Source organism: Brachionichthys hirsutus, chromosome 1 (genome assembly GCF_040956055.1).
Source record: "Brachionichthys hirsutus isolate HB-005 chromosome 1, CSIRO-AGI_Bhir_v1, whole genome shotgun sequence".
Classification (NCBI taxonomy): domain Eukaryota; kingdom Metazoa; phylum Chordata; class Actinopteri; order Lophiiformes; family Brachionichthyidae; genus Brachionichthys; species Brachionichthys hirsutus.
Window position 1 is genome coordinate 10,770,507 of NC_090897.1, and position 21,720 is coordinate 10,792,226.

Consider the following 21,720-nt stretch of genomic DNA (forward strand, 5'->3'; position numbering starts at 1 on the left):
GGATCTGATCCAGAATGAGGACAGGAAAACATTTTTAAATTTTAACATTGAAAACCCCAATTACAAATTCAAAAATCAGTTAAAAACACATAAACTATGATTCACTGGTTGGTGTATAAAGATACCAAGAACAATTTAGAACCTTTTGATGATGATCCAGATCACCATGTGGACGGTGTAAATCCACTTAGGAGTGGGAACGAGCTGCTTGGTGGAGGTTTGTGCTCTCTGAGTGCTTTTCTAGTTGTATATTTTCATCCTCAAGACACAACAGATAAACTCATCTGTGTGTCTTGTCAGTAATTTACCAGCTCATGATTACAGTCATTTCAATAAGACAAATCCGAATATAAAAAGAACAGAGTTCATGTTTATTGCTCTGGTATGAGTTTGATTAAAAGATGAACAGAATATAATGGTCACAAAAGGTTGCAGCCTTTGCAATCACCTCATATACAGGTGAATGTGAGTTCACTGTCTGCTTGATATTTGAGTTGTCATTTCACTGTTAATACTTTGAGAAACATTTGCATGCAGATATGGCCTGATTCTCAAAACTAGGCAGTGATGGTTCTGATCAAATAAAATAAAAAGGTCTGGTATAAAGATCACAAGCAATGTTCACTGATAATTTTATCACACAGTCAATTGGTAAATTGTAAACACAATTCAAAATAGTTCCTTGTTGTATTCTGGCCTCGGTTTCCCAGGATTCAGTCTATTTTTAATGTAATTTCTGCACATCCTTGGTTTGAAGAGTTTACAGAATCTCACCAGCTTGTGGATTTGTAGGGCATCCATCAGAGATCCTCATTCTGTTGAACATATTAAGGCGCCCACACACGCTGGTTGTGCTTTCTTCGCCGCTGTTTTGGTGCATCTTCTTTACACCTCACTAACACTTTATCTTCGGACACTTCAAGTTGACTGTCATCGATTGTCATGGCGCAGAAAGAGGTCCTACGAGAACACAAGCAGTGTCGTTGACATGTTGGGCTTAAACTAAGGTAAGAAAGGTTCCACTAGGTGGCATTAAAAGTCTGTGATGGTGTGATTGCAAAGGATTCTCATGCTGTCAGGAATTGAACTCTCCTTATGGTGATGTTATTATAGCGGAATACATTCTTCCAGCCTTCTATTTTAATACTTGGTTTACAGAACTATTATAAAACCTACTAAACAGGCCGTTTTTTGACAGCAAGTTGTTTACTGTGATTGTCCATTTAAAAAAAAGTTAGCAAATCAGCTTGCACAATTACGCATCTGTGTGTGGGAAAAATACATCAATAAATATATATATATGCACACACAAACATTTAATGTGTATATATGTGTGTGCAAATGTGTTTGTATTTATATAATGTTCTTATATCACTGAACCCATCTAGATCTGAATGTACTGAGTGATGTACAGTAATACTGCTACTTGTACTATAGTTGCGTATTTCTTATTGGGATGTTTCTACCATCTGAATACTGCCTCTTCTCTGCCGTGCAGTAACGCTGACTTTTACCTCTCTTGGGTCTCTCCTGCTTTGACGCTGATCTTGCCCACAGTCAGTAGAGGTTTTCTCTTTGGGCCGCCCCAGGGCATGATGGTTTGCACCCGGTTCCAGACCTTCTTCCACAGAGCTGATCCCTCCCAGTGCAATTTGAGCAACATCAGATCCCCCAAGTCCTTGTCCAGGGTGATCAGGGAGGTGAAGGTTTTATTACCTGAAATTGTTTCTGGTCTGTTCGGTTTAAAAGGGAAGACACAAAACCAAAAACACAAAGTTTGTTTATTAGAGCGGGGAAGATCAATCAGTTCCATTTATATGTGTCTAACTAAAGCAGCACAACACATGACGTTTCCTCCACGGCTCTTTTATACACAGAACATGAAGGATAGCACCGTCCTCGGAGAGTAGTGTCTCGGGTAAATTATTTATTCTATCATCCCCATTTAGAGTTCTCTTTCCTGCAGCTGGAGCCGTTTCTCTGTGTGTCAGCTGCTCTCCTTAACTTGCTTTCTTTCTTCATAGAGTTGAAAGCCCGGCTGCACAGTGCTCGTGTCGGAGAGAGAGTACTCTGAGCAGAGATGGGATTAAAGTAAGCCTGAAGTTTGTGGTGCAGCACTCACATGGTAATGGGAAGGTCACCACTCTCATCCTTTGTTCCAGAGATGGAGATGGTGATAGATGGCTTGATCTTTTCCATCTGGTTGACAAACTGGACCCTAAACTGATAATGAAAGACTACACAGATGGGAAAAAGCAACAGAGGATGAGATGCAGGCAGGTAACCCAGCCGGCCATATTCTCACTACACTACACCTGTATCAGTCAGGTGTTTGATAATACTGGGTCAGATAGCCAGAGCATTCCAACATTCCCATTATCTCATAATGTAATGCAAACAGAGCCTCTTTGGAATCATATAGCTACTAGAATTTATATGAATCTAATCTATACTTTAAAGCCTTTAATCAGGTTTTATACCTTTGGGCTCATTCACAATAACAATATTTTCTCTGTATGTAAAGTATTTCTTTCAGTCAATGTATAAATAGTAGTAGAGTTTTTTTAAGGTTTACTTGTACAAAGTAAAAGTGCAAAAGTATTAGCATTAAATCATCATCCTTTAGATTGTATTCTGTAAAGTACAACATTTGCTGTACTAAAAGTTAAAAAAATTGTACTGCATTTTATTAATAACATTCACCTAATGCTGATGCCGATGAGGTGTGACACAAATTCATAATTCTGCAGACTGGCTTAAAGAATAGGGCTGATGATCTGGATTTTATTTCTAACTGTTCCATGAAAAGACAAAAACCAAGTAGTGTCTGTTGTTAGATAATAATTTTCTACCTAGTAATTAAAATTAAAATATCATTTTCATCTTGAATACATTCTTAAAGGAGAAACTAGGGCATTCATTTTTGTCATATATTAAATTCATACATGTTTGGCGCTCTACTCAGAATTTAAAGAAACAAAACAATATATTTAATGTACAATACATACGTATTGTACCAGCCTCTGCTTCCATCAGAGAGGATCAATCTAACTTGTACAGTTGATCTGGAAACTGAGGCCATAATGACGCCAGATCATTTTGAACTGTCGTAGGCTGAAATGAAAAGGACCGCACGTACGTTTGTAAGGCATACGAGGGCGTGTGTTCAGGTAGAGCCTCTTTCTGGTGCCTTTGCGGACCTTCTTGATATTGTAGCCCAGGGTGTTGCAGCGATTCCTTCGACAGTCCAGACAGACACCTTTGTCAAAAGCACTTTTGTCGCTGCAGCTGTAGGCCATGCTCTGCCTGTCTTTATTCAGCAGAGAGTCGATGAATAAATGGACAGATCGCTCGTGAGCACATTTCACTGTCTGCTCAAAACCTGTGGCAAAAAAGCAAAAATTAAACTATTAGGCATTGATTTTCTTTTAAACAAAGGATCATTTCATTCTTTTTACTTCATTCTCATTTCATTTATTCTTATTCTCATGTGAATTTAAAGCCTGTCACAAAGATTCACCCACAAAAATACACTGACTGACTGACTGATTGACTGACTGACTGACTGACTCAACCCTCACTCATCCGAAGCACAGTTGACTTGTTTTAGGATTAGTTGCACTGCAGATTGACAGAAAAGCAGCAAACAAGAGCACAAATTATACAGGAAGTCCTTCAAGACTGTCAGGAAACCTGACATTCAAGATGAGGACCTCGTGAAGCTGAATATGGAACTGTCAAAGACTCAAAGGTGTCATGGAAGCAAAAAGCTATTTCATCGTTTTTGGATGTTTTAATGAAGGAAAAAAAAAACTGATTTAGAAAGTTTGTCCAAACGTGGATACTGTATGTGTCATCATTTCCTAAGACGTTGCAGCGCGTTCCTTTTCGTACCGAGGAGGCCATACTGGGATATGTGGTCGTAAATGTTCCTCAGGTCACATCCTGGCTGAAAGTCTCCTCCGTTGGGATAAAAGTCATAATGTGCCACTGCTTGCTTGATGCCCACACTGAGTCCCATACGTTCGTGAGTGAAGGTATGGATGGCATCCACAAATTCAGCGTCATCCGGAGACAATCTGTCTGTGGGCGACATGCCTTCAAACAGTGGCGCTGCTGGATCGAGACCTGGACAGATGCGATGCACAGTGGAGAAACAGCTGCTACAGAACACAGACTAAACAAGGTCAGCAGCCAAAATATATACATTTGTGAATTACATCTTTTTCTTTTTTTTTGTGCCCCAATGAATTTAGAAAGCACAGTTATGACCTCACCTAGTGGAGGAGCTCACCTGTGATTCTCCCAATCCTCTCAGGACCTTCCAGATAGCTCCCAGCAAATCCAGAGATATGAGCGCCCAGGCTGTAGCCAATCAAATGAGCCTTTCTAAGTGGGAACTGGTAGTGCACCTATTGGGTTTTATGACATGTATAGACTTTAATTAACCTCTGACAGCTGACATCTGGTATATAGGTGCTATTTTATGCTTCCCCTTCCATGTAAAATCCCTTTTCTCCTGACCTGAAGTGACATCAGCAGATGTGCTATGTCTTTTCCAACAGTGCGTGTGCTCTGCGCTGCTATGGGGTAGTGCTGGTTAGCCAGGGACAGCCAATCAGTGATCACTATGTTGCTGTCCATGAGGGTTGTCTTCAGGGCCGTAGCCAACCTCAGCACCCAGCTTTCCAACATTCCATCCACCTTAGGAAAAACAGGAAATATGTTTGGATGGAATAAAAACACTAATGTGAATATTGATGTGCAACCATTTTAAAATAGTTTCACGGTTCCCCACATGGTTCAGGCTTATTGCTATTTCTCTATTATGTTAGGGTTTTATGTGCAGCATTTACATCTGAGGCTTTTCAGCAGCCCCATTAGAGTCCCATATTTTGTATGCAGAGGTTCAAGTCAGTGAAGCTGAAGAAAAGCTGACCTTACCGACCACCCATGAGTGATGATGATGAGGGGATTACTGCTGTTGAAGCCACAGGAGGTGAGAGTGTGCAGCTGCAAAGGGTCCAGTATGCAGTTGTCCTCATCCTCCACAAACAGCCTGAAGACTGAACTGCCAACATGCGGCTCTTTTACCTCCTTGAGTTCCCGCTGCGCCATGTCCACTGTCCCCATGAAAACCAAACAGTAGAGGAGTTAACGGCTCATCCACCATAATTACTCTGCAGGACAGAACATGCTCAACACCTGTTTTATTACTATAAAAAATGTTTTTTTTTTTTAAAGAAAATGATCTTAGTTTGTTTCCTTAAGCAACTTTTTCAGGTTTAAACGGTTACCTGAGAACTAATTCGATATTTCTGTTTAGGCCAGGGGTGGGCAAACGTTTTGACTCGTGGGCCACAATGGCTTCTAAAATTTGCCAGAAGGGCCAGGCCAGGAGCAGGTGTGGGAGTGTTTGTGTTAGCTAATATAAATGACATGGAAAAGCCATTACATGAAAGGATTTGGCCTTTTACAGGTAGCATTACAGGGAAAAGGGAAAATTAATGAGGTTTAATTATAATAACATTTTATTTAATTATATAATGGACAAGTTCGGCGGGCCGGATTAAAAAGACCAAAGGGCCGTATATGGTCCCCGGGCCTTAGTTTGCCCATGCCTGGTTTAGGCCCATGTGGACTGTAGGCTGACTGATGCCTTTTCAGAAGTACTTTACATGTTAAATTCAGCAAGGTTTTCATCATGCGATGGGATCTCGCTGCTAGCATGGCCTGGCTGAATGGTAGTGAAAGTAGAGAAAATAAATACGGTCTGCCATTCAACCCCTGCCAATTTAAATCCTACATTCCCTTTGTGTCACTTTAATGTCATCACTGTTTATCCATATGAACATGGAGTAAAAAGTATGACAGTATGACTGATCGCAAATAAATGTGCGTTTGATGAAATATAGCCTCTTGATGGAGGGATTGAATGATTGGGCAGAAAGAAAGTAGATCGCATCTGTGCCAGCATTATGTGACCAGAGTAAGAACGAACGACTGCCTGCACATGAGGAAGAGGATTCCTGCTGTAATCAATGCTGACTGGAAACACACTAACTACTGATTGTTTGTAATGCTTTATACTGTATTGCAACCACTCAAGCACATTTTCTGACTAACACAGATGCAATTTTAAATCCCTTGAGTGTAAAACTGACCTTACTGACCAGACAAAGCAAAAGATTTCTGACACACGACTTTTAAAATAAACACCTAGAATGACAGTAAGTAGAAGGCATACATCCACCAAGGCGCAACAGTCCTGTTTAATTCAAGGCCTCAAGTGGATTTGGAAGGTGGCGGAACCCTAGATCTCAGAGTAGTGGCCAGAGATTATAGGTCCAGACTTCAATTCATTATAATGCCTCTAATTAAAAGTGTAAAACAAAATTTCAAAAACAACTTAAATTCTATCTATTAATAACATAAAACTTTAAATCAAACAAATGAGTGAGATTCAAACTCAGATCATCCAAATCATCGACGATCCAAACCATGGGTGTCAAACTCTGGCCCGCGGGCCAAATTTGGCCCGCAGTGTAATTATATTTGGCCCGCAAAAAATCCAGACATTTTAAAGAAATTAGGGGGGGGGGTAAAAAAATAGGCCTCATCCTCTTACGTAATGGAAACAGGCGACACAGGCCACTCCCCAGTGACTGCCCACTGGGGGCTTTCTCTTTAGCCGAGTTCCCAACAAAATGACATGGCAGTGACGTCAGTTGATTGCGTCACCTGTCTTCATCTTGTCAACCGGCCACTGGCTAGCAGTGTCGTGTGAGGTAGGTCACATGGTTCAACAACAACCAATCAGCTCGCAGTGAAGTCAGCTGTTGGAGTTCTCCGGACCTAAAGACCTACCTTTCCCCACATTCTGTTTCAACTCCACTCAGGACTCAGGAGAAATAAATTAAAAATCATTATACACCACAATCAGCTTGAGGAAACTGACAGAACAGATGTACATAGGTTCTATGCTACCTCATTTAGTAACGTGAGTGTCTGGACCGATCGCAAACCTTTGGCCTGTAGTGGGCTGCACATGGTGCACAACTGAGAATTGTTCAAACATACAAAACTCTGTCCTGAATTCTGTAGATGGTTCCTTCGGTAGCCTACTTTTATAGAGAACGTATGTAAAACCATGCGCTGTACTGTGCTGTAAGAACTACACAACTGAATATTTAATAGGTGTTAATCACAGGGCACAATAAAAAAATACAGATCAATACAATAAAAACTGTATTTACTTACAATTACATACATATATATACAATTTTGCAATAACAGTAAGTGGTATTTTAATTTAAGTGATGTTTGTGTTATTTTCACCCTAATTTGACTTTACTTTTATACCAATAATTCCTATTTTTACGGATTTCTTCTTTTAATTTCAGTTTCTCTTTTTCTACTTTCTGAATGTAAATTCTTTATTGTAATGCAATATTTTTTATTGTTATTAATGATTTTTAATGCATGTTGGGGAAAAAATTAAAGAGGTTGAATTGGTTTAATCTTCCTCTTAAAATGACACAACCAATTTAGAGGCACACTCCTCAAACTTTCAACGAGTCTACTGTGTATTTATTAATAAGCACAGTTAATGCAATGTAATCACTCACTTATGGCATCATTTCAACTTGACATTTCACTCACCAGCTCTGATTCCTTTGATTTTCTTCGCCTCATTGAGTGGACACATTAACAGCAAAAAGAAGATGCTTTTCACCACAGACATCATAATTCCTCTGAGTGAAAACTTGTCCAGAAGGTGATAAGGCAGGTAAAGTAGTCTGAAGGGGGAAATCCTTTAATCTGAGGTTGTGGAAATGTTTATTTAAGCCTCATTACTGTCTGTAGGCTCAAATGTGAAGAGACACATTTAGCTGTACAGCACAGAAGGGTCCGAGGGGGGGGGGGGGGGGGGGGTAATGGTCTTATTGATAAGGGGCTCTGCCATATTCTGATTGGCTGGGGGAAGTGTGGGCTGAACATATTGCGAAAGAGCAGAGTTTGAACAGTGAGGGAATCTGGTGCAAAGTATACTGATCGGGACTGAGCGGGAGAGGTGACCTCAGATCAGTTTGACCCTCTGCATGTCCCTCTCCAAGGACAACAAATATTATTCAATATTCTGTTGGGTTTTGTCTGGTGAGGAAGTAAAAATATTGCTGCTTGTCTGTCTGTTTGTCTCTGGGGTATTATTCGTGCTACGTTATCAGCATTTTTGGTGAATTTATTGAGGAGGTAGGGCATGTCCCAGGGCACAATGAAACATTATCAATCTTAAAGCAATAATCTGATAGTAAATTTTGGGCTATGTATTCTGGGGATGGCAGTAGCTCAGTGTCTGGGACTTGGATTGGGAACCACAGGGTTGCCGGTTCAAGTACAGTGCATCCAGAAAGCATTTACATTTTCCAGGTTTTGTTATGCTGCAGCCACATTGCTAAATGGAATAAATACGGTAAATAAAATGTCCTCATAATACAACACCCAGTAAAGAAAGTTTTCATTTTTTAAATTTGTGCAAATTTATTACAAATAAAAAATGAAGACATCACATGTACATAAGTTTTGACAGCTATTGCCACAAAGCTCAGAATTGAGCTCAGGACGTCCTGCTTCCACTGATCATCCTTGAGATGTTCCTACAGCTTAGCTGGAGTCCACCTGTAGTAAATTCAGCTGATTGGCCATTAATCTCCGGTTCCGCAGGTAGCAGTGCATGGTAGAGCACAAACCAAGCATGATTCAAAGGAACTGTCTGCAGACATCTGAGACAGGATTGTCTCCAGGCACAAATCTGGGGAAGTGTATAGAAACATTTCTGCTGCTTTGAAGGTCCCAATGAGACCAGTGGCCTCCATCATCTGTAAATGGAAGAAGTTCAAAGGCACCAGAGCCCAGACTTGAGTCTGATCGTACATTTCTAAAGAGATCTGAAAATGGCTCTGCACCAACGCTCCCTATCCAACCTGATGGAGCAAAGAGGATTGCCCAAAACTTCCCAAAGATGGGTGCACCAAGTGCCTCATATCATTTTGGAATAAGGCTGTAACAGTTACGCCGCAAAATGTGGAAGAAGTGAAGAGCTGTGAATCCTTTCCCGACGCACTGTAGAGTACCTAAGCTTTACAATTAGTGTTCATCTAAGACCCACATTTAGTGAATCTGCCTGACCAGAACTGAGCCCTTGCCTGGATCGGGTCAGTATTCAGACACAAACACATACCGAGTTACCATATCTCGTCCTCCGCTGTTTGTATTATCAAGTATACAGAACAGCATTTCAAACTGTAAACATGTTCCCTGAAGTTTCACTTCAATTCAGAAGCAAAAGGGTTTATCCAATGTGTGATGCCAGATCGGGCGGCTCGGTGGCGCAGTGGTGAGCACTGTTGCGTCACAGTGAGATGGTTGCAGGTTCGTCTCCGGCTTGTGACCATTCTGTGAGGGGTTTGCATGTTCTCCCCGTGTCTGCGTAGGTTCTCTCCGGGTTCTCCGGCTTCCTCCCACCACCAAAAACGTGCAGCCTAGGCCGATTGGTGACACTAAATTGCCCGTAGGTGTGAGTGTGTGTGTGGCTGGTTGTCTGTCTCTGTGTTGCCCTGCGATGAACTGGCGGCTTGTCCAGGGTGTCCCCTGCCTCTCGCCCATTGACTGCTGGGATTGGCTCCAGCTTGGCCCGCGACCCGACAGCGGAATAAGCGGTTAGAAAATTAAATGAAATGATGCCAGATCAGCAGATGAAGCGCAAACATGACAAACTTTGCTTTTCCTGGTACTGTGTGCACAATCCTGCTGACAGGAAGCTGGCCTTGAAGCAGAATAAAGCTATAAAGATGAAGTTAATGCTTTGCAAATTATTTTTGATTAAAGTTCAAGAAGATAATGTCAAGGTTTTGATAAATATGTACTCATTCTCATTCAACTTTTAAAAGTACAAATACTAATTAATACTGATGATGTTACTTTTAATATAATATGCCTCATTTTAATTAAAGCAACTGACCCAACTCATAACATTAAGAATAACGTAAATCAGTTATCTATGAGTTATCAACTCATATGCATTTTTATATTGTGGGGGATTTGGATTTATTTTAAATCTAAATATAACCTTACTTTTCAAGGAGATTCACTTCCAGATCCAATTGCACAAAGCAATTGAATATCATGAGTTATCTATGCCGGATATTTTTTTTATCTGGATTGGCATACTATTTTTTATACCTTGACTCTCTTCTGGACAATTATTCACAAAATGTCATAAAAATTTAAAATGTTTAAATTGTCTTCCTGACAAAGAAAAGTAAACAACCTGATGCTCTTCTTGGTGGAGATAAGAAGTTGGAGGTGAAAACAGATGGGAAATGTTATGGAATATTTTAAAAAAGAGCTACTCTATGTACTTAACAAATGTAGCAAAAAAAGGATGTGTGTTTGTGTGTGTGCGGGGACTACAAAACTACAAATACAATGAACCGAAGCTAGAAGAATGCAAAAACTGCCCAAAGTACAAGATCAGAAAAATGGAGGACTACATCCTCAGAAGTGTGAGGCTCCATTAGTAAAGCGGTTCTCACTCCAGCCACAGAGAGGATGCACTCTGGGGAAGAGCTGTGAAATTATTGAACCACAAAAAGCCACTCTTCATCTATTCTCCACCAGGTTACGGAAGCCATTCCTTGTCTTCTTTTAATATTTAATGTGTTTCTGCCAGGATTGCTGCTTTCAGTGACTCATTTACAAAACTACTAGATTTCTACTTGGTGGTGCGCTTATTCATGAAATGATTCAAAAAAGCTGAGAAATGAATAACATTGCTTAAGGAGGTTCTGGGAATTTAGTTTGCATTTGACACAAATGTGACCTACCCTGAATCTGAAACTGTCGGCAGCCCAAATGAGAGGTTAGAAGCAACGACCCTCCTGTAAAGAAGACTTCTAACTTTTTGGAAGAAGTGTGGCTCATGCTATAAAGAAATGGAAACTCGATATGAATGATTGAAGTAACTGATGTTGATGCCTGCCTGTAGGACTGTAAATCTGATAATTCCTTGTATCTTTAATTTATAATTCCTCTAATATGTCCATCACACTTTTTCATAACCTTAATAAAAATTTCCTAAGAGGTGTACATCCCTAACTATACAATATCTATGCGTAACCTGCAGTTAAATTACATAAATCAGCTTTAGATTTTTCCAGATTTTAAAATTTCACTTACGGTATTTTCCATACTTTCAGGTAAAAAGAAAACTTCCTTCAACAAACACATCCTGATACAGCCATGATCATGTATATTTTCTAGATAAGAAGTGTAAAGGATTTGATTCAACTTTATTAAATATTCAAAAAATAATAAATAATGTAAATAGTGGAACATTGATGATACAATTTTGGAAACTACATAACAAGATTATAAAACATCAATTCCTGATAGGCTGCAATTCAGTACTGAAGCATTAACTATCAGCATGCAGAACCGACATCACATTTTACTGAGGCGCTGGACAGAACAGACTCATGAAAGAACGTTTGGCTGATTTTCAGACATGCACATGTTTTTTTTCTGATTCTTAAGCACAGTTGCGCACACACAAGTTTAAAACCGGTTCTCGTGAAAGCAGAACCAAACAAAGTCGGGAACTACAAAATCACTTTCCGCATGTTTCAACAAAAGAAAAACATACCAATGAAAATTATACTTCATAATTTCAATGTTTTTCACATTTCCATACATGTTTCTACAAACATGCTGTGATGTTGTAAAATGACATTCAGTGAACATATTTAATTTGTCTGCAAGTGTCAGTTCAAATTATGTCAGATATCTCATTATGCTGTCACAGTGACGTCAAAACACGCTATTCCAGCATGGGTTAAATTGATCATTCTGAAAATTCACATGTTAACATCATGCATCTCAAACAAACAGTAAATGAAGGAAGGTCCAGCATGTTGTACCTGCATTTCACATTAATGCTCCCTTTGCACAACTTTGTTGTTGTCCAACCTCCTCTGTAGAACTTGGAACCAGATCTAAATGATTACCGGTACTAATTTTTGTTACACAATTTACCTTAACTCTAAAATGTTTTTTTTTTTTATGTAAACAGATTGCACCAGTGTTCAAATTTTGCCCCAGATACAGCATGCTCACCAACTAAAACGCAATTCATCAAGGACATGGCGTGTTTTTAGTGGGAACAAAATTAATTATTTACTTATAAATCATTGAAATGATATAAATGATTTAAGTTTCACATTAAATCAACTGCTTGCTACACGGTAGATAAATAAAGGAAACAAATGTTGCACAGAAACTTGGCAAGATTTCAAATAAAATAATTTGCTCTCCCTCAGATAAATGGAGGCTATAAAGAATACTGCATAGTTATGATACAGAGTAAACTTTCCACATAAGATTGTGGTTTAATAAAATTGTAGAAAAAACTAAAAAGGGAGCATATTTTTAAAAAAGTTCAATAATTTTCATAATGAAAAAGACCCTGCCAGGTAAAACCTTCACAAAAGAAATGTTAAAGGCTTCATTACACATGCATGTATATTATTACATCTATAAAATTATATATTTAAATAAATACATTTAAATCACAAGCTGTAAATATTATCACCATTTCTATTGTAGAAATACATGAAATTGTCTAGGATGACCTTTGTTCAATACTTTAACCCACGGTAACCATTTCATATTTGTCCTGGACGTTGTTCTCCTCCTGTTTTTCATTGTCCGGATGGTGCAACTCAATGAAAAAAAAATAAACAGCTGCTCCGACTGCTCCGCCCACCATTGGACCGACCACAGGGATCCACCACCAGCAACCTCCAGCCCTGCAGGGAGTTGGACCCACACACATTAATTTTTAATACCTCCATCAAGGAGGTTATGTTTTTGCTGGCATTTATCTGTGTCTGTTTGTCAGTCTGTTTGTAACAAAACTCAAAACGTTACATATAGATCTTGATGAAATTTTCAGGAAATATTGGGAATGTTACCAGGAACAGAAGAAAGTTTGGTGATGATCCAGAAGAGATCCTGGATTCTGAATCACTTTGAAACTTTTGTTAACCTTGTGGTCAATGAGCTTCAAAATTTGTTCCTCAATATCTCGGTTGATTATTGACCGATTTTTATGAAATTTGACAGAGTCATGTAAGGCGGCGATGTCTATTTAACCACAAAATTTAATCTGGACACACACCCACACCTATGGACATGAATAAAATAAAAATATATCTTGAGTTGTATTACTCTAATTTCAGTCATTTTAAAGTATATTTCCTTTGCAATTTCCCAGATTTTATAGAAATGGAATTCAACATTTCTGTATTTATTTATGGCTTGCTTTAAGGCGTAATCCCGTACTACAGCTAAATCTGTGGGAGTGTTAGCGTCTCAGTCCAACTCTGGCTGACCTCAGTAGTTGAGGAAGGGAGATTAAAATCCTGCTAGTCAATGTGGCTGTTGGAAGTCATTACTGCAGGTGAAAGGGCTTCACGTAACAGAGCTGATGCACCTACCTGAAAGTAAACAAGCATCCTCTCCTGTAGACTTTCAGGAAGCAAACTCAAGGAGGGAGGGTGGATTATAGACTTTAATCTATGGCCACAGCTAAAGTGATCAGACCCGGAGACAGACACCCAGTAGGTCACATTGACGCCATGTGGACCTTAAATTCAGCCAAATGCCACCCTTCTCACTCAATGCTGAAAATATAGGAAATGCTCAATCTACCTTACATTGCATCGGCAGCGGCTGTAACTATAGCATAGCAGATTATGTCAGAATTCGCCCATGCTTTATACATGCTCTTAATCTGAGAGCACCAAGAGTTTATGTGTGCATTCAGGCAGCCTTGCTATGCATTTGTTAAGTCAAGTGAGCCATCTGGTGACGGTTAAAGCTGTGAGCAGAGTCTTCACCCCAGACTTTACTTAAACCAATGTTATGTAAGTATTGCTTTAATAGAGGTGCTGCCATGATCTAAGGCGTCTGTTGCTGGGTTTGCAGCCATATGTTCTTCAATCTTACCGCATGTTGTCAGTAGCATGCACAGACACTGTAAAGGGCCAGGCCAGAAGACACAAACAGTAAGATCTGTCACCAGTCAAGCCATAAACAGGCAACCCATGAGGTAAGAAGGTAAATATCATACAAATACTACAAAAGATGATGATTTTTGGCAGAAGATATAGCCACACCTAAAATATGCCGTTTCTGAGGACGTCCATCTGCACAGTGTCTTATCACCTAAGAGACAACGTCCATCATTTCAACGCAGTGCAACGTTGCTCTCTCACGACATTTGCGAAAAGCAGAGGAAACATGGATTGAAACATGACCTGGAAGGATTTGGAAACTTTGAGTCTGCAGCCTATCTAATTTGTTAGGTAGAAAGAGAAGCTGAGTAATGTACAATTATGCCAGTTTGGTAATGAGGCTTTCAATATTTCATAATTATCTGCATGGAATTGCTCCGAGTTCCCTTAAATCCCTGAGCCAATTTTCTAAAAGCAGGAACTACACTCATGGCCATTGAAATATTTATTTGGATTGTCAAGAGAGCAGAGATGGATCTACAAATGCTTCTCTTCACATGTTAAAGGACTGAGCAGCCATTAGGATTGCGCTTCGTTCATCGCATTACCCATTATCTGCAAACGCCTCTGAGTGTGTGGGCAGCTCTTATCGATAGACTTTCACACTAAGCTCAGCTAACATTTCCTGCTCGCTCCCGTACTCCATGAGTAGAGCCACTGTGGTGTTTGAACATTACCTGAATACATCCATGCCCCACCCGGCCACAGCTGTGAATAACCGGGGGCCAAGATCTCGTGCTGGGTTGATTGGATAACCACAGTTCAGACCGATGGCCACGCCGATGGCCATGATGATCAGGCCGATGCACAGAGGCTCCATGCCTTTTGGAGCGCCGATGTTCCTCCTGTCAGTGATGGCCAGGATGCACAGGATCAGCACACCTGCACCAATGACCTTAATGCAACACATCAGGGAATACATTACAGCCCAGTACATTTACTTAACTTAATACTCCCTTGAGTAAATGACGGAGGTTATGTATTAACCCATGCTTGTCTGCAATATTTCTCACAAAGTTAGGATTTTGGTGATTATTTTATGGCGTGAAATTCGGGCCTGAAGCTTTTATTCCCTTCCTTCAACAAAAATGGATCAAACTTTCAATTTCAACATTTTCCCAAGAACTTAAAAAAATACCGAAATAAATTTGCATATGGTTCAAACACTGGAAAGGTTGAAGAATTAGGGGGTATTACTTAATTTACCACAAGGGAAATAAGAGTAAAGCAAAATTACAGTATTAAGGTGTCATCAGGTAACGCGTGCTACGCTGGAATCATTGATTACTCACAGTGGCAGATGCTCGGTGAGTGATTCCAAATTATTGATTCTTTTCAAAGGATGTTGTTGACGTGACGTTTGCCCTGTGTTTCTAAGTATATTATGAATTCAGTCTGTAACACAGACTTATTATCGAGCATCAAGGCTGTCTCCACGGCCGTATACGAAGAAAGCAAGTATATACAACAATAAATATATACAGTGATGTAAATGATGGATAGTATTTCGACCTTTGATGCCTTCACGTCCTTCACAGATACTTAAACTAAGAGTGCATCTCGTCTCATACACATCTAGATCACATGGACTCACATGTCCCCGCCTTGTTCATGGCTGCTCTAAATGCCCACTCACAGGCATCTCTGTAGCCTCTGAGTGATTTTCATATTCACACAATAGTGCTGCAAAATGCTTGTACTATGATCAACGTACAAAGAAGGCAAAAGCCAACCAAACCTGTTATTTACAAATCTTTTAATCAATGAAAATCATTTTAAAAACACGATTTAGCTCCATGTTATCAGGCCCGTTGAATTGTATAAACTATTATTACCCATCTGATTTTTTTTAATGAGACCTCAACAGCATATCAAATTATACATTAAAGAGAAATTAATTGTAAAATTAAAAAATTACTCATAAGCTCACCTGATCAACAAACCCATTTAGGACTGAGAGATGTTTTGCAGGGTAAGATGCAAATATGTTGGCTGTGGCATTCACTCCAGTAACTGCAAATTCTCCGTTGGTATAGTCCATCAAAGCATCTGAGGAAAGTGAAAGACAGTGATGTACAATGGGTGTTTCAGTTCCTAAAAACATGAATTGTTAATTGACTGTTAGCGGGAGCATAAATGTTTCAATGCAGGAGGCCATCTTGTGAAGTAAATTACATTTCATTTTTATGGTGGGTTTACTCCGAAGTTCTCTGGCTCAGTTCAGTTCAATTCATGCATTGAAACCTACCGTAATACAACCCATAGACCGCACAGGATCCAGCAAATGCCCCCAGAAATTGTGCTGCAACGTACACAGGGAACTTCTTCAGAGGCAGCTTGCCCAGGACCACCATGGCCAGAGACACTGCAGGGTTCACATGGGCTCCTGGAGCCATACAACAAAAAAAGATGAGCAAAGCGGCACAACAATTAGACAAGAGCCTTTCTAAACAATACCAAATGAAAGAGATAAAAAAAGAACTAAAGGACACAAAATAAACTTCATGTTAGAGGTGCAACTGAGGATTATTTCAACTCAGTTTAACTGTTAATGTATAATATGTACATTATGCTGGTATTACCAGTACATATTAAGTACTAAATAAATTATGTACCGGTAATAGAGTCATTTTCAGTCATTTTAGCCAGTTCTATGCAGAAATGCTACCTATCATATCTTTGTTGTTGTTCAGTCTCTAGTATGTCAGATAGTAGAGTCGGCCAACAGACAAAAGCGTTAACACAACATAAGACTAAGAGAAGTAGAAAGTCCTCCCATATGAAATGTAGCCTTGAGCTGCTAACGTCAAGCATCAATGCTTTATCATGAAACATATTCTAGGGACACGGAAAGACATCCCGAGAATATTGTTCATTTCCAAACTTCTCTTCTTTTCAGATCCAATGGACTCTGATTTAATTGTGATCGCTAGATGCAGTTCATCCGATTTCATGCAGCTCCTTCTGGGTCCATAAAAGCTTTTATTTTATTTTATATATAAAGTATCAACTAGTGTGTATTATTCTGAAAATGTAATCGCTGTTGATTTTTCTGTGAATTGACTAATTAATTAATTGAAGAATCCTTTCGGTTCCAAACGGAACGTGAAACATCTGTGACGGAACGGCGGTGGATGACTTGGCCCAGGTCTCTAACTGTCTCCTGTGTCCTCTTTTGCAAGACAAGGTAAACAGAGTTCAGTGGACTAAAAACAGAGTTCCAGTCCATCTGATTATTTAGCCTTCATATCTGATCCCTCTGCTGCTCATCCATTCAATGCTTTGAAGGTACTGCCAAACAAAGAGCATGTGTCTTCAGAGTCAGGCTGTTTCCTATGTCCCGCTTTGTCCTTAAGAGACGTGTTTGAACACATTTGAGCCAAATGTTACTGGCCTGTGATGGCAGTGTGGGGTCATTTATTTAACACTCTGGGATCTTGGCTTTGACCTCGCTGTGGTAACACCGCTGGGGGTATCAGCCATGCGCCCATTGTTAATCTCTCCATCCTGCTCACAAACACCGACCACGACGACCAGCCAGACCTGCCTGTCTGAATTGCATCTGACATAATCTCCCTGAATCTGCTTAAGGCACACGTAGACTGCAGGTCATTAGAGTGACCATTATGTGTCACGCTTACGGTACGCTGTCATCCAAAATCTGAGACTACAAAGTGAAAACAATTGTGTTTTCTCCTCCTATGGGGGCGCCCTGCCAGGAAAGCCTAGAAAGCCAGGCTTGTCACACCTGGCCCTCCTCCTCTGCAGAGACCCATGCCCCAGTAAAGCTCATTAGTCCAATACCTACGATCATCTTCAGAGATGTCGTCGAACAGAAGCTTCCCACTGGGCTGTGGACCCCAGGGCTGAATGGCCCAGTCATGCAGCAAAAGCTCTCCATATATTAACCTCCCTGTCCCCAGGCCTTTCTGCTATTCCTCTGAAGTTGGACAACTCGTCTCATTAAACAAGAAGCACAACTAACACTGCAACGCGAGTCAGTGTGATCACAACAGTCATCTTAAACAAGACAGACATGAAAAGACTTATTCACACATTAAGTCCTCGGCTTTTTCCATCCTCTATCAAATTCAGTGTGTGCCATCCTGTCACTGGGGGAATGTGAAGCACATAGCGCTTGTTCTAAAGGTTTAAATCAACATTTGAACATGTTAAGAAATACCCTTTCGTGCAGTGAGATGCAGCTTCATTTATAGGAGACTATTTACTCCCTTAATTAAAGGTCCCATATTCTACCCCTTTTCCACAAGATAATGCATTTCCCAGACTTCTCTATGAAATATCTGTGATAGTCTTTGGTCAAAATAGCAAACAGATGCTGCAGGGCAGCGTCCGTCATTTCTGTCTCAAACAGCTCCGTCAGAAAAGCCTCTGAAAACGAAAACGAAACTAAGTTCTAAAAATGTGATGTGACGTCACATTAATGAAGATTTCTTCCAGATGCGTTTCAGTAGAACTTACAGAACTACGGTTTGACTGGATGGTTTATTTAGCTGTTTTTGGGTTGATAATGACCCAAACTCACCATAATAGTGTAGAAACATGGGAAAAGTGAGGTTTTTTCCCATTATTATAGCATCAGATGCAAACACACACACACACACACACACACACACACGGTATAAATACTCTCTCTGCTCTGCTTGTGATGGGTTTTCACTCCCCAACAGTTAATGAAGCCTGCACAGTGGACAGCTCAACATAATAAACCCCTTGAATGCTGGTTAATGGAGACTTATCCATGTTGGCTTACAAACCCACGAGAAGAGCTGTGACATTTAAGAAGTATTCCTTCCTGTCCAGCGAGCGCTCGCCTTGCTCTAATCCTTAAGGAATGTTGCCCATAAAGTTCCAGGACAGTCATCAGAGCAAACTGACACTAGTCTTCCACTGAAACCAGCCCGATGGAAGACAAATCTGTCTAATGCAAACACACTTCCTATTCATAATTAGAAGTCTTATGTTCTACAAACGGTAGAGTTCATGTTCACAGTTAAATGCTGACATAATTTGTGTAATTGTTGGTCTAATTATTACTTTATTTAATTATCAAGTTAGTGAGATGAGCATGGAGTGGGAGTGGCCTTTTCTTTTCTGCATATCTCTTTAAACTCTTTGATGATGTGAATCACAGAAGTTCTTTTGATGCAATAACAATGAGATGTCCACACACCCACTGGCAGTGACAAACACTCACAAACATTTAACAGATAAATAATTATCTGTTGTTTTTTACCCGAGAAGCCCAGAGAGCTGAGATAATGACTGAACTGAAGGGAAGCCATCTTTTTTTATTATTATTAATATTATTACCAACAATCCATTGGGGAGAGATAAAAAACAACAACTTACCGGTAGTAACTTTTAAAATGATTAATTTATAATTTTATGATGAAAACTCACCTGTAACTAGTTGTTATTTTTATTTTTTTACAAATTGTAATATGTAATTATTTAGGGAAAATGCCTTTTGTGAATACTACACTTTAAAGTGTACTGCACTGGATGTGAGCTACTTGTGTGTCCGTGGGCTACTTATACCTGACACTCCCCCTGCCATGTAAACAGCCATCATGACACCCAGGGTGAAACCAACATGGATGGTCAAGGGCTCGCCGAGAGCCCCTTTGCTCAACACCGTCTGGGCCACTGAACCACATCCGAAGAGCTGGAACGCAGACAAGAACAGAAACCCAAAGGGCGGAGGTAGAGCTAGTTATTGTTCATCTTTCCCAATTATTCCCACAGCTAACACAAAACCTTTTGTTCACCAACATCTGACTGCCACATATAATTTCTCCCTCGAAAAATAATGAGGATGGTGGAGGAGCAATTTAGAAACACATAATAAACCGAGAGGCAGGGAGCTGATAACAAATCACAACAAAACAACAAATAATAAAAAACTTAAAATGTGATTCTCTTCTGAGTTGCAAAATGAACAGATCATGTGCTAAAATTAATGGAGTCTAATATTTGCTTTTTTTATTTTCACAAATTGATCACTGAAACATATTTAAAATGATTAAAATATGAATTTGTGAGGAAGACAGACAGCCCCCCATCATCATCCTCATGTTGGAATGATTGTCAGGATCAAATGGAAGAAAGATAAGAATAGTCTGAATCTAGAGACATGCTGTATGAGAGCCGGCAGTCAGAGTCCCAGATTGACATCTTATTAGCACACTGGTCCTCGGCTTTAACGCTGCTTAAGCCGGGTGACAGGTGCAGAGGGAGGTACTCACTATCAGCACGAATATGCCCAGAAATTCCGCCAGGAACTCCTTAAAGATGTCACGCCTCAGGCCAAATCTCTCCTTCATCTTCCTCTTGGTCTCGTTTTCCATTTTTTTTTTTTTTTTACTGCGGATGCTCGATGTCTTTCCACGACCAAAACAAACAACTAATAACAGCGAGGGAGTCTTCGCGTAATTGTCCGGTGCCTCCCACTCGGTGCGCCGTCAACGGGCGCGTTATGCGTTCTGCGTCCATTTCCATCCACAACCACAAGGGGTCTATAGTTTATACTGGAAACCCAAGTTTCTGCAAAGGCGTACTAACTGCTGCTGATTTGTGATTGGAAATAAAAGTAGATTAGGTGGAGAACGATGGATAGATTTTATTATCGGCGAGTATTTTAAATGTATTTATGTATTATCACAAAATAGATAATAAAATTAAATTGATATCCTAACTGACTAATAAGCGACATTAGTAATTTAGACTCTTTAAATTGATTGCATAAATAAAAAAGATTGACATTATATATATATATATATATAAATTCTTTATTTCAGACCCAGGGGAATCCATATCACAAATAAAAAATGAACAAACAAACAAAAACAAAAACAATAACAATAAAAAAAAACAATGTTCAATGTCTAATAAGACAGAAAACTTGAGAGTTCTTAACTTTATACCTATTGCGACAAATGATGTCGCCTTTATGTTTCCTGTATCCGAAAGGCTTTATGATGAAATAGAGAGTTCTAAAATACAGGCTGCACCTTTGATCAGCGTAAATGAAAAACGTGACGCTGCTGAAAAATAGTGTCTCATTTACGTGACAATTTAGTTACTGACAGCTGATAACACATCCATAAAAGTTTTAAATGATCTATAGTTTTGATTATTTTTTTGGTGTTTAATTAAGATCCTGTTAATATTTTAAATCTAAAAATAAATCGAAATTAACTTGGAAACGAATTAAAACCCTCTTTAAAGTAATTAAAACAAATAATTATTATTGATGTGTGAAATTTAAGTGCTTATTTTTAAACATTAATGAGGTAAATATGAGCCGTATGATACGTGATGGTGGGATAGTAAATTATATTTATAATTTAAAATCAATGATGATGAACGTGTCTATACATTTGGACTCTTTTGCCACCCACAAACTCCATAATGGTTTACTATGCAACGACAATGATTAAACTATTTAAACATTGTTGTTCTTGTTCTTTCCTTCCTAAACCAAAATGTCATCGCAACGATTTTCTTTCTTTCTTGGTAAACATTGTCACAACTTGCGTCTGCGAAGGGTCCGCGCTCATTT

At 39.5% G+C, this 21,720-nt stretch overlaps 2 protein-coding genes across 2 annotated transcripts; both read right to left on the minus strand.

The window, feature by feature from the left end:
* Positions 1 to 827: 827 nt before the first annotated feature.
* Positions 828 to 7,747, minus strand: lipca (lipase, hepatic a). Its single transcript, XM_068744090.1, has 9 exons — positions 7,663 to 7,747; positions 4,945 to 5,123; positions 4,525 to 4,704; positions 4,295 to 4,412; positions 3,895 to 4,128; positions 3,140 to 3,382; positions 2,123 to 2,237; positions 1,515 to 1,733; positions 828 to 960 (listed from the first exon to the last, which is right to left on the minus strand). Exons 1-9 carry the CDS (start codon positions 7,745 to 7,747, stop codon positions 828 to 830), a joined length of 1,506 nt encoding a protein of 501 aa, XP_068600191.1.
* Positions 7,748 to 12,703: 4,956 nt separating this feature from the next.
* Positions 12,704 to 20,506, minus strand: aqp9b (aquaporin 9b). Its single transcript, XM_068741530.1, has 6 exons — positions 20,405 to 20,506; positions 19,698 to 19,824; positions 16,384 to 16,521; positions 16,066 to 16,184; positions 14,813 to 15,030; positions 12,704 to 12,866 (listed from the first exon to the last, which is right to left on the minus strand). The coding sequence occupies exons 1-6, from the start codon at positions 20,504 to 20,506 to the stop codon at positions 12,704 to 12,706; spliced, it is 867 nt and encodes a 288-aa protein (XP_068597631.1).
* Between the last annotated feature and the right edge of the window lie 1,214 nt (positions 20,507 to 21,720).